This window comes from Gasterosteus aculeatus, chromosome 3 (assembly GCF_964276395.1).
Source record: "Gasterosteus aculeatus chromosome 3, fGasAcu3.hap1.1, whole genome shotgun sequence".
Taxonomy (NCBI): Eukaryota; Metazoa; Chordata; class Actinopteri; order Perciformes; family Gasterosteidae; genus Gasterosteus; species Gasterosteus aculeatus.
In genome coordinates this window covers 2,154,716-2,166,771 of record NC_135690.1, presented here as the reverse complement: position 1 = coordinate 2,166,771, position 12,056 = coordinate 2,154,716, and the positions used below count along the sequence as shown (strand labels likewise).

At 44.6% G+C, this 12,056-nt stretch overlaps 1 protein-coding gene across 1 annotated transcript in view; it reads right to left on the bottom strand.

Annotated features, from left to right (window-relative positions):
- Positions 1-8,118: 8,118 nt before the first annotated feature.
- Positions 8,119-12,056, bottom strand: part of eif2b3 (eukaryotic translation initiation factor 2B, subunit 3 gamma) — a 22,453-nt gene continuing 18,515 nt past the window's right edge. Inside the window, 2 exon segments of the mRNA XM_040171545.2 lie at positions 8,119-8,334; positions 10,672-10,775. Coding sequence (XP_040027479.2) covers positions 8,282-8,334; positions 10,672-10,775 — 157 coding nt within the window. The 3' untranslated portion in view covers positions 8,119-8,281.

Genomic DNA, 12,056 nt, shown 5'->3' with positions numbered 1-12,056 from the left:
AATATAACCTCTCATGCTAGTAAGAGTTGTGTGCATGCATGCGTCTTTTTCAAATAACACCTCGGAGCTGCTTCGGTGTGACACCGTTATCTGCGGGGAGACTTTTGGAGAGCTCCCATGTCTCGCCATGCGTGATTTCACGAGTTCAGAGAACAGTTCACCTTAGAACAACATCTGAAAATGAAAGAACGAAAGAAAGAGGCTTCTCAGACGCCGTTGTTTCCAATCTCTCAACTACAACTTGGTGGTTTACTAATGTAAGCCCCCACATGGCCCCACTCGTAGCAGTATGGGGGGGTGAGAAGAAACGCTTCTCTGCCCGCCAACCTGTGCAGTCTATTTGTCAGGTGGCTGGTGCTAATTTGAGGCCCCTCGAGAGACTGTAAAACGATTTGAAGCTGAAGTTAAGCGACTTGAAGGGAATTGGTGCGATGAGCTCATTCTGTTTGTGACACGTTCAGAAGGTCCAAGATGCAACATGGAGATGCTGATGAAGAGCCTTTAACATTTAAGGGAGTATGTTGGTAGAAGTGGAATATAATATGAACACTTGTGTTTTCTCTAGTGTATAATATCCTGACATTATATGTATATATATAAGCATGTAGTGTCTATCCAGAAAGGACAAACCAAACGTTCCAGCTGGGCGTTCTCCCTCTTCTCATCGCCCACCTTCTTCTTCTCTACCCACTTGGCCCCCCGGTAGAAGTCTGCAACCTTCCACTAGATGTCACTGTCTTGTCCACCACACGTTGAAATACGTGTGCATTTGTGAATATTATAACGTAGTCATGCAATAACAAACAGCGTCAGCTCACCTAAAAGTTGGCATTCACGTTTTTCCTCTACGACAAATTAAGAGATCATTTCTATGTTCATGATGATTTTCATTGTGGAGTCGTCGCTTATTATTTACTTTCAATTCATTTCATTAATTGTTCACTTTCTAAAGAGTTAGAACAAAGCGAAAAATATCCGTCACGTGTTCACAAAGCCCAACGTGCCCGAATCTGAATGAAAGTTGCTGTCAGGATAAAAAAACGAGACTTTGTGTTCATCAACAACACCCTCATCCATAAAAGTCCAGCGTCACACACGTTTTACTTTTCAGCTACTGCAATACTTAAAAGTACTTTCTATTGGTCCCGTCCAAATAATATTCAGTGGTGTAATGTGAACGAGGTAAAATGACTCGTGTTCTACCTATAAGCATAGTTCAGATATGATGAATTGAATACAATAACTTATAAAAAAGGGTCAAATGAGCTACAGTGACTAGAACAATATAATGCTACTCAACAAGGTTTGTAAATTATAAACATAATGGAGGTTTTGGAGTAAATTACTTTTGATTATTGCTCAGAGAATTCGCTGTTGGTACGTTTGGATCCCAAAACATCTACAACACACGACAATACAACACGTACGGCTCTAAGTGGTTCCGTTTGTGTTTGATTCCTCACTGATGTGAGGGTTATGAACACAGACAAGTCACCACTGGGGTCAAAACAAGCAAAGCTTTTACAGAAGCCGGGATGATGAATAAATAAAAGGCTGTAAAACACTGTTTTATACTTTCCAACCTCTTTTAACATTTCATTCACAGCTCTCCGTCTCCTTCAAGCCCAACGTTATTGTATTTGCATGTGCTCTCCTGAGATCTCTTCTTCCATCTCAATAAAACGGGACGTGTCCACTGACTCTGTTGGACCACAGATGCCGATATCAACGTCTCATTGGCGGCGCAGTGGAATGACGCGCCTGCATGGAAGCGAATGGAGGCGACGGGCAAAGTCAGCGTGGAGCGCGTCGGGTCGGGCTGAGCGGTGGAGGGAAACAGGCAGCTGGAAATGGGAGCTAATGTGGAATGTGAGGAATTGGGTTGTGTAGTCGGGGGCCCCTTCAAGCCTAACAAACTCAGGGAGGTCCGAGGCCTGGTCCGAAGGCCTTGGATAAATAAACCCTCGGAGATGACCATGCGCTGTGCAGATATCTGCCATCACGCTGCCCCGGCCTCCAAACATAAACCTGCCAAGCCCTCTCTCCCTCCTCTCCTCCTCCGTGTCCCCCTGTCCCACACGGTTCCTTCCCTTCCATCCATCCCTCTCTTTGTCCTCTGCGTTTTAATCTCCCTCACTCTGCTTTTTTTCTTTCATTTTCCCCTTAACACCTCCGTCATTCTCCTCCGTTTCATCTGCTTCCCACCCGGCTCCTGCTCCTGCTCCTCCTCCTACCTCCTTCCTCCTCCCTTCCTTTCCTTTCCTATCTCCATTCCTCCATTTCATGCCTCCCCAGTGACTCCATCCATCCACCCGTTCATCCATCCATCCATCCATGCATGGCTGGCTGGCTGTCCGTCCGGGGCACAGTGTGTGCTACAGGCAGAGCTGACGGAACCGCTCTGGCACTCAGGCGTCGCACAACAGCGCGGACGCCCAGGGTTCAGGCCCGGAGAGCGTTTATTTATCCAAGAGAGGGTCTCCGAAGGCGGCTCAAAACTACATTTGTTCTTTGTCTCTCCGAGGGAGAACGCAAAGACAGAAGAATAAATGAAAGACGCAAGTGTGCGTGTGGTGATTTTCTTTGAGGTCGTCGTTCAGCCTTTAGGAGTTATCATGGGACATGGGACAGTGCCGTGTGGTTACACCAGGACGAGACGCGTCTTTTCCAGGGAGGAAGACATTTTTGACAGAAATTGGGAACAAGATTATAAACAAGTAAACTGAAAGAATATGGAATAACTACAAATGAGAGTATACGGTGTCGTGCTAAAGACTGTTTGTTGTTTCTCATGTCGTCTTTGTACTTCTGTCACATGTTCCTGGTTTGCCCCCAAAAAGGGAGAAAAACATTTTTTCTTTAAAAGCGGTTATTTTTAAAGCCTTCTGCTTTCCCTGTTTAATGTGAATGTTAAATCTGAGTCTCCTCGAGCAGCGTAACGCGATATCAGTGTGTCCTCATAGGTCCAGTTCTTAGGTGCTGGGCCCGAACAGCTGTCGCATATAATTACAGAAAGGGGTTAAATCGCATAGATATTTTTGACTTTCTACACACACCCATGATTATCTAAATGTATCACAGCACCCAAATGACCAACAGATTTAAAAGCTGCGTCTGGGCTTCAACTAATAAGACTAAAACTTTGACATCCTAAGAAAATCCTTCACATTATAGAATAGAATAGAAGTACTTTATTGATCCCCGAGGGTAAATTCTACAAGCATTGCTTATTGTCAGGGGGAATTCTGATAATGTTTATAAAAAAACCAAACACAGAGGTTTTTGTTTGATGACTGGAAGAAATGTACATCGAATTGCTTCCAGTGATAAAACATTTCCATCATTGGTGTTTGATTAAAAGTTCACAGAGTCACGTCACATATTGCCGGGAAAACCCAGAAGGTGTTTTTTTTTCCCTCGACTTTACTACTTTATAATTACATGTTTCCCAAATATCAGTGAAAAGGCCAAAAGTTGCCCGGTAGCAGAGACAATTTCAGCATTGAGCACCTCTGTCAGTCTCACAGAGTCGGAGCTGCCACCCACAGTCTCACACAAGATTAATTATGATAATGCATTTCTTTACCCCTTTGTCATCGTAATGAATGGTTGCCTTTCTGGGGTAAAAACACACAGAACACAGAGAAACACACTTTTCTTTAAGTCTTTGTTTGTGCGGTTGTAACAGAGGTTTTGTCAGACAAAGCTAGCAGGTGGTAATGCAAACTCAGACCTGTAGCTTGAAAAGAAAGCACAGAACTCCACACTCTCTGTGTGTGTGTGTGTGTGTGTGTGTGTGTGTGAGAGCATCTTTACGTTGGGTAAACAGCTGTATAGCTCCTTTTTTTTAAGCACAATTGTGATCGGTTACAACCAACCTATCAGAAAGGCTCCTATCAAATACTTCCACATAAAGCCATTTTTATGCACATACATAAAATATGCCGTTTGTAGCGTTCAGGAACTGTTTTCAACTATGTATATCTCTTATATATTGATAGTGCAAAGAAATATGTGACGCAGGAATCCACCAATTGGAAAGATTTCCTGTTTCCACTAAGCTCATTACCAGCAGTGTGAAATCGAGCAGATTAAGGGGATTTTACCAGATAGGTATTGCAGTAAAAACAGAATTGAATGTTGTTTGCAGTTACAGCTGTGGATGTTATAAACATTCTAACTAATAGGATTAAAAGCAAAGGTCGCGCGTGGGTGTAAAGCGTCTTTCGCTTCTCCTTTTCCCGCAAAAGCAGTTTAAGACGTGAACCCAATCAGCCACCCAGTCAATGTTTAGTTAATTAGCTGGGGGCCTCCTCAGTGACAGACAGGGGTATCTGGCTTAGTGTGTGTATGTGTGTGTAAGGCATGTCACAGAGGTTGTTATCCCATACGTTGGATCTGTCTCCGCACACACACACACACACTCTTTGTTGGATAAGCAACATAAGCAACTGTTGTAGCTCTAAAGCTTGTGAAAAGTGTGTGTGTGTGTGTGTATGTATTCAGATGTTTGAGTTAGCGATGGCGTGCTGTTGGTGTGTCTGCGTATGTATGTGTGTGTTTGGTGGGGGGAGCATCTTGAAAGGTAATGTGTGGAGGAAAAAAAAAAAGAGGGAGGAAATTCATTTGTGGCCGGAGAACACAGAAGACAAATTGAGGAAGTGTTGTGCTAATGTGTAGAGGTCAGCAGCAAACACACACACACACACACACACACACACACACACACACACACACACACACACACAGGTTTCTGACTGACTGCCACTTGGGTGGCCTGCTCACTCGCTCTCTCTCTCTCTCTCTGTCTGCCTCTCTCTTGCTCACCCACGATCAGCCCTGAAGCCATGAAGCCACCCAGCTACTCAACCCCCCTCAACCCACAGCCCTGACTCCACCCCACCGCCCTCCTCAGTATCCGAGTGTGTCTGTGTGTCGCACGTTTGTCTCCACCGTCCATCCGATCAAGTCCGACTGCGGCCGGTCGTCTTTATTTTCTTCATCATCCGATCCGTCATTTTTAGACATTGTGTGTCTGTGGAGGATGTTTCCGAAAACATCGGTGATCAACGCGTTCATTTTGGAGTGTTTTCCTTGCCCCCTTTAGGCTTTCACACGGATGAATACGTCTAATTCCACACGGTTGTGCAGTCCCACGTGATACATTTGGTATCTTTGGAGCTCTCGGGATCTCCACTGAACAAAATAAATCATCGGTTAGTTTGGCCGCAAAGGTCGAGTTAATGAGCTGCTGCTCAAGCTGTTAATGTGCTTGTGGTGTTTGAGTGGAAAAAGTAAAAAAAAAAAATATTTGGGTTGCATATTTCTCTGTTCAACTGCATCAGTTCTTCATTAACGTCTCACTTCATCAACCATAGACGAGGAAGGTCAAATGCTTCTTACACAACTTTATTTGACATTCTTGAGACATACAGACTTTACTTTGGACAGTTTTCAGCGGAGCTTCTTCCCCACTAGAAAGTAGTTCCAATGAAAAGAATCGGCAGACATTCGTATCCTGAAAAATACATTATTGCATTTTACATCATTAATTAACAGCTTGTGCACCACAAACAAAAGTCAGCTCACCGTCATTGCATTCAGGGGTCAGAGGTCAATGTGAACTTGCTTTTCAATCTAAAGACTGTTGTCCACTTTTGAATGATCTCGATGCAACAGAAACAGATCTTCAAGCTCCTTTTTTACACAAAATAAGTCAATTATTAAATTGATGCGGATATATTGATGCGGATATAAAAGAACATCTTCATTTATTGAAATCCTTGATTTTATCCTCGTTAAAAAGAACTTTTGCGGGCAACTGCGTTGCCAGCAAAACAGGTAACCGATGATAATTTCTTCATGGAAATGTTTTATTTTACAGATATTTTCGTTTTCTCTCTGGTATTGAAAAGAAATTTGTTTTCGGAATGCATAATTAGATCTTCGTCCCCAAGGCAACACAACCAAAGACTGATATATGATCTGCAGCTCAGCATCTGATCTCCAGATCTGCAGAGCAAACATGCACATTTCTGTACGCATGCGTGCACACACACACACACACGCGCACGCATGCATTCACTCAAATGGGTGTGAGACGGCATTGATTAGCTTGTGTGGCAGAGGATTAACAATGGTCACACACAAGTACGCCCGCACACAGTTGTGCACATACACCAGCCAGCACATGTATGCTGAAAGGGGGATCAGCCAAGGTGGCGTTGTATTGAAGGGACTCGGGGGTCTTTGAGTAAATATACAAACCGCTACACAAACACACACGGCTGCCAGATCTCATCATGTGGTTGAAGAGAAGGGTCAGAGTGTGAGGCCGCTAAAAAGGTTAAAAAAGCCAAGACAAAGCGCACGAACAACGTGAACCGTGACTGTGTTTTTCACAATCTGAAACTCAAAACTCAGGTGAAACGTGTCGTCTTTCACCTCAGCAGTCATCTGAGAAAAAACTAGTGCACCAGGTTGAAAAACTCACAAAACCACAGGCTTGTTGGGATCCCAATTTGCAATAGAGAGTAACCCATAATGCATTGAGGGGGAATGAGGACTATTTAGACTCAGTGTGAATGAAATGGGAACAATACAACAGGTAAAACAAGGGGAATGGAAGAATGCTGAAAACGTAAGTGTGACTGTCTGTGAGCTGAGGCCACATTTAGAGTAAGCAGAGCTGTAGTGTAAGACGACATTATTCACCGTCTTCCCAGCCTGGGACTCACAATACATGCGTATACTCACTCCTTGGTTTTCGCTCCAGCATGTGCAGATTACTTGTCGAATCCTGAATTCATCCCACATACTATCATCACTGAGATGAGCTTTCAGAGAAATAATAACACACGCAAATCACTGCCAATCAAACCGAACAAAAGGAAACTAAATATCTCCTTTAAGTCTTTTTGTTTCGTTTTCCATGATGTCTGGATTAGGTGGAGTTCTTCCACCAACACACACAATCTAAATATTTACAGCTCAGAGTTCCTTTCATGTATTTTCCATTGTCGGAAAATACATCCACAGGCCTCGAAAAAATGGATTGATAAATACGTGACCTGATGAATCTCGTTGAAAAATGTTGCTGCCTACGTTTGCATGAATAGAAGACAAAAAGCCTTAATTAGCCTAATGACATCATCAGGCTTGTATTCTCTGACTTGAGGAAGACCCCCCAGAGACACAGAAGACATTATATGATGTTTCTACCCGACACTGGTAAGCTGATTGTGATGTGTAAAATCAATAATAATGATCGTTGAAAGTTTCTCTTTCTATAGTATTGGGGGTGAAAACAGAATTTTATGAGAAGGAGTTAGAAAAAAGATTCAAATTTGAATGCATTTAGTAAATAATTCATGCGCTAGATGGAAGCTGGTCATTTGTTAGAAAGAATAATGATGTCCCCCTAACTGACAGGGAGACAAGTCCAACTAACGGCCGCTGCAGATGGACGTGCACGAGCGCGCGCACAACAGAAACCAGACTCAAACACACAAAGCACACGTGCAAACATCTGTGTCATCTTCTTTTTCTTTGTGACCAAAGGAACTTCCAACCTGTAATTTAAGAAATGCCCTGCAGAAGGAATGCAATAAATCTGGGGACAGCAAAGAGAGCAGAGGGCGGAAAGAATAGCAGGAAAGTATCAGGCGTGCGCGTCAGTTTCCTCCTTGGGCTGTGTTTGTGCGTGAGGGCGGGGTGGTGGCGGTGTTAACTGATACAGGATCAAGCTGGGTGGTCCGGGGCCTGCACATACACCATTTTTGTGTACAAATAAACTTAACCCCCACGCCATTGTGGTCACCCCTCCCACGGCTCCCCCCCCACCCCTCCCACCCCCACTGCATCTCTGGTCTTCCCAGCTGCGCACGCTGACACCTATGCACATTCAAACGTCTCCATCTCCTGCCATTACAGCAGAAAGCAACATCCTGATCATAACTAATGTGGTAAAACTACTATTCAGTTCCACCTGCAACTTACAGCCAAGGTGCCTCTGTTTAACAAGACCCATCAGTAAAATTACTAAATCATTTGCGATTTTAAGGCTGCATGAAAATAAATCAATTGAAATGAATGAATAAAAGACAGCAAGAATTTGACTCATGGGTTTAAGCACTCATTTTATTTGGACACGATGCAGTAGAACCCCGTAATAAGCGAGTGAAGGTCCAGCAGCGTCAGTCCGCTGATGAATCAGTTGTCCGCTCCATGTTGCTGCCATCTGATTGGTTAATGAGCGGATGCCACTCTATCCCCGTGAGAGCTAGATCTCCATCAGCTGGTCCGTTCCAACGATGACCTCATTAGTCCTATCAGCTGAAGAAGAGAGAGACATTTAGAACTAAAAAAGGCACCGACGTTGCTTTAAAACCTGCGGTGATTCTTTTTTTCTTCAAAAAACCCTGTTCAACAATTAACAAAAAAAAAAAGGCTGGTAAACTAAGGTTTTGCTGAAGTGACGGCTAATAAGGTGAATGAACGTGTTGAGTAGAAAGGATCCCGTTGTTACCGCAGCCAACATGGGAACATTAAAGACATCTTTTAATGTGGCCAAAATGTGTAATGTAACATTAAACTTCCCCTTGTCATCACCACGTAGCCGACAGTACATCGTGGTGACATTAATCCGAGCGGAAAATGCATTGATACAAATCATTCCCATTTCTTGCGATACCCGTTTTAGTTCATTCTCTTTTTTTCGGCACGAGGAGAGCAGATGCTCCTGCACCTCCAGCTCGGAGCAGCGGTCCTGATCCAAAGCAAACGGTGGCGGAGACTAATGTTCCATCCACACAGACAGGTTTTCAGTGTGAAGGAATTTATGCTCTGCAATGCGGAGGGGAGGACGAATGGGGCGTTGGACAGCAGCCGAGAGAGGAAAGGAGGAAGGTTGCTCTATTCGCGTCTGTCCATTGATCAGTAACCGATCCTGTATAGTGTTTAAATGAATTAGGACCATATAATTACATCATTTCCCCTGCTGGGCCAACGATAATAGACAGCTCTAACTCTGACCTGATTCAACAAATAAAGGAGAGAAATAAGCCAGATGTTGTCTGCACGTATATTCTAACCAAATGCACCGGGCTGTCAGGTGAATGTTTAAATGTAATCAAGATGCACCGTAAGAGAAGAACATAGAGTGTGGTCTTCAAGAGACAAAGAGGAAGGAGAGACAGTCTGTTTTATCGTATGCATGTGTGTGTATTTATCGAAGCACCCAGAGGAAAGTTGTATATCTTTTAAACATCAACACCTGATGGACCTTCATCTTTGTGTGTGTGTGTGTGTGTGTGTGTGTGTGAGGCGAACTACCAGGGTGGTCCTTGGCTGCTAACAGCTTCAGCAGTCGAGTGGGTGTGTAATGTCTTTCGCAGCCTGTGGTCAGCAGGCTAGATTAGAACCTAGAGACAAGCCGGTGCTTTCCTACAGTACAAAAGCAACCAGGGGAGCAGGTTTATCATTAGAGCAATGTAATATGAGGATGAAACTAATCCCATCCAAGTCTGATCCATAAATCTGTGGATGATTATATATATATTAAAATATGCACGCACACGCACAAATGAAATAGCAGCCGAGTATTATTGTATTCAACATGATGCTGACCATTACGGGTTGTCTGTGATCCAAGACTAAGTTTAGTTAGGTATGTTTTTATTTCCTTCTTACGCTGCTCAGGGTGAAGTAGGGTTTTGATATCCACCTCATGGGTCCTTGTATGTGCCAGAAAGTTAATGTGGCAAATTTCTATAATTATGAAGAAGTCAGTGTTTCCCTCTTCAGGCTCCGGGTCCTTCGTCTGTTGCTCTTTCTGAGGTCCTATTTTTGTTTCCCGTATTGAATTTGAGAATAAGAGACTGCTGTATGCTATACATACAGAAACGCCCTCTGAGGGAAACCTATTCAAATAAACTGGACTTCACATGACTATATACAGCAGATCTCTTTTAAAATGTCTATTGAAGAAACAACAATGCATTTTTATCAAATAATATCAAAGAAAGAGACCATACAGTAAAAATGTGGCAGAGAGAGACGGTCCGTCACAGACACAGAAGCTGGAACTACGTGACTGAGCTTCAGCCAAAAAGTCTACGCAAAACATTTCCAGTGTTCAAGAACATGAAAGCCAGAAGGAAAAGAAAACACGTCCCCAACACGTTCGTTTTGATGCTTCAAAAAGAGCCTCTTTTTTTTTTGGGCAAGTTTATCTCAAATTCACACTGTTGTTCCGTAGAGAACCCTGTTGTTCACTCAATTAGGCCTCGTAGCCTGGTAGCTCTCCATGTGTGTGTGTCTGTGTGTTGGATGTGGCTGGAGGCTGTTGAATTCCGGGTGGTCCTGTTCTGGCCCTGCTCTCTAACCCCTCCATCAATGTGACACACACACGCATGCACATGCACACACAAGCACACACGCACAGCTAGCTTCGGGGACCAAAAGGATTAAGGAAATAAAAAAAAATAATAATAAAAAATATTCTGACAAATCACACAGAATCAAGAAACCTTCATAGTTGGCTTGAACACTTTGCACAGATGTGCCACACACAAATCCCTCAAAAGTACGTTCAGGTTCCCCGGGTAACGGTTGGGGGGGAAAAAAGGCTCAGCATGTTGAAAGTTGAGGTGTGGAAGGAATGAGCCTCACCTTCTGCTTCGATCTGCTGTCCGTTGCCCACCAGACAGCATTTGAGGTCTGCTCCTCGGCCGATGACAGCGTTACTGCAGATCACGCAGCCGTGGATGTTACACCTGCGAACCACGCACACAGATCACATCGGTCACATGGGTCGCAACAGTGGTTCCCGAACGTTAAGATTACGTCACAAGAGAATACAAGAAGGAATAGAATGAAAGAACATATTTCTGTGACATGCTTACTATGTTTAAGAGGGAAATAAATGACAGTTGCAACACCTGTTCAATAAAAGGTTTGATACAGTGTTGCAGGGTCCCAGAGTAGCGCCTGGCGGTCTGTCTGACGTAAAGTGTACAGCCTAAGCTTCTGTGAGCTGTGTAATTGAGTTTGTAACTTTAAGTGTGTAGGTCTGGTAAGAACAGATGGACTGGATCCGTTACGCTCTGTCTTTGTCAGGGATAAAAGGAGTAATAAAGCTCACTGTCTTGGTTCAGACCACGAAGCCTCTGTGTTGTGTGTGTTTTAAATACGTCCGCTACACAAACCCAGAACGGTCGATGCCTTCATCTCTGGTGGCCAATATCAGAAGAAACCGTAGTGAAGCATCGCTCACGGGTGGAGCTGCTCATAACTCCGGTCTACGGTGGCGTGAGAGGTCAAAAGGGGAGACGGGATTTTCCAACTCTTGCTCGCAGCAGATCCAAATGGGTCTGTTTGCTCGCGGGCCGGCCGCTGCCCAGCGCGGCCGCAGCGTTCCAGATTCGGGAGGTCAAACGTGACAGTCGGAGCATTCAGACCTCACACCTGCTCCACAGGTCTCCGCGGCTTCCAATCAACGGAAATTAGCACACGTGTAATGACGAACAAAAGCGGCCCATGCTGTGTGCTGTGTGTCTGTGTGTGTGCGTTCGTGGGCTCTGTGCTGCGGTCCCACCTGAGCTGGCAGCGCCAAACCAACCGCGCTCACATTCAGCCAAACCATCACCATAAAGTTGTTGGAGGGGAGACACAGACAGTCCTGTGTGTCCCGCGTCAGCGTAGCATGGAGGGCGTGTACACGTGAGTGTGTGGGTTGGAGAATGTGTGCCTCAGTAGTTCGGGGAGCCCGCTGGAGAACACATGTTGGTCTGGCCCAGGCAGTGACGCACACACCCTTGGCCCTCTGCACCTCACACACACACACACACACACACTTTGTGTTGGCCGATTCTATTCAGGTGGTTAGGCCTGGAAGGAGAGGGAGAAAGGAGAGTGTGGATGTGTGTGTGTGTGTGTGTGTGTGTGTGTGTAAGTGACTACCTAGGAGGTGGTGGTGGTAGTTGGTGATGGGAGATTACAAGATTCAGAGTTTTGTAACATTAGAGAGAGAGAGAGAGAGGGGGGGGGGGAGAGAG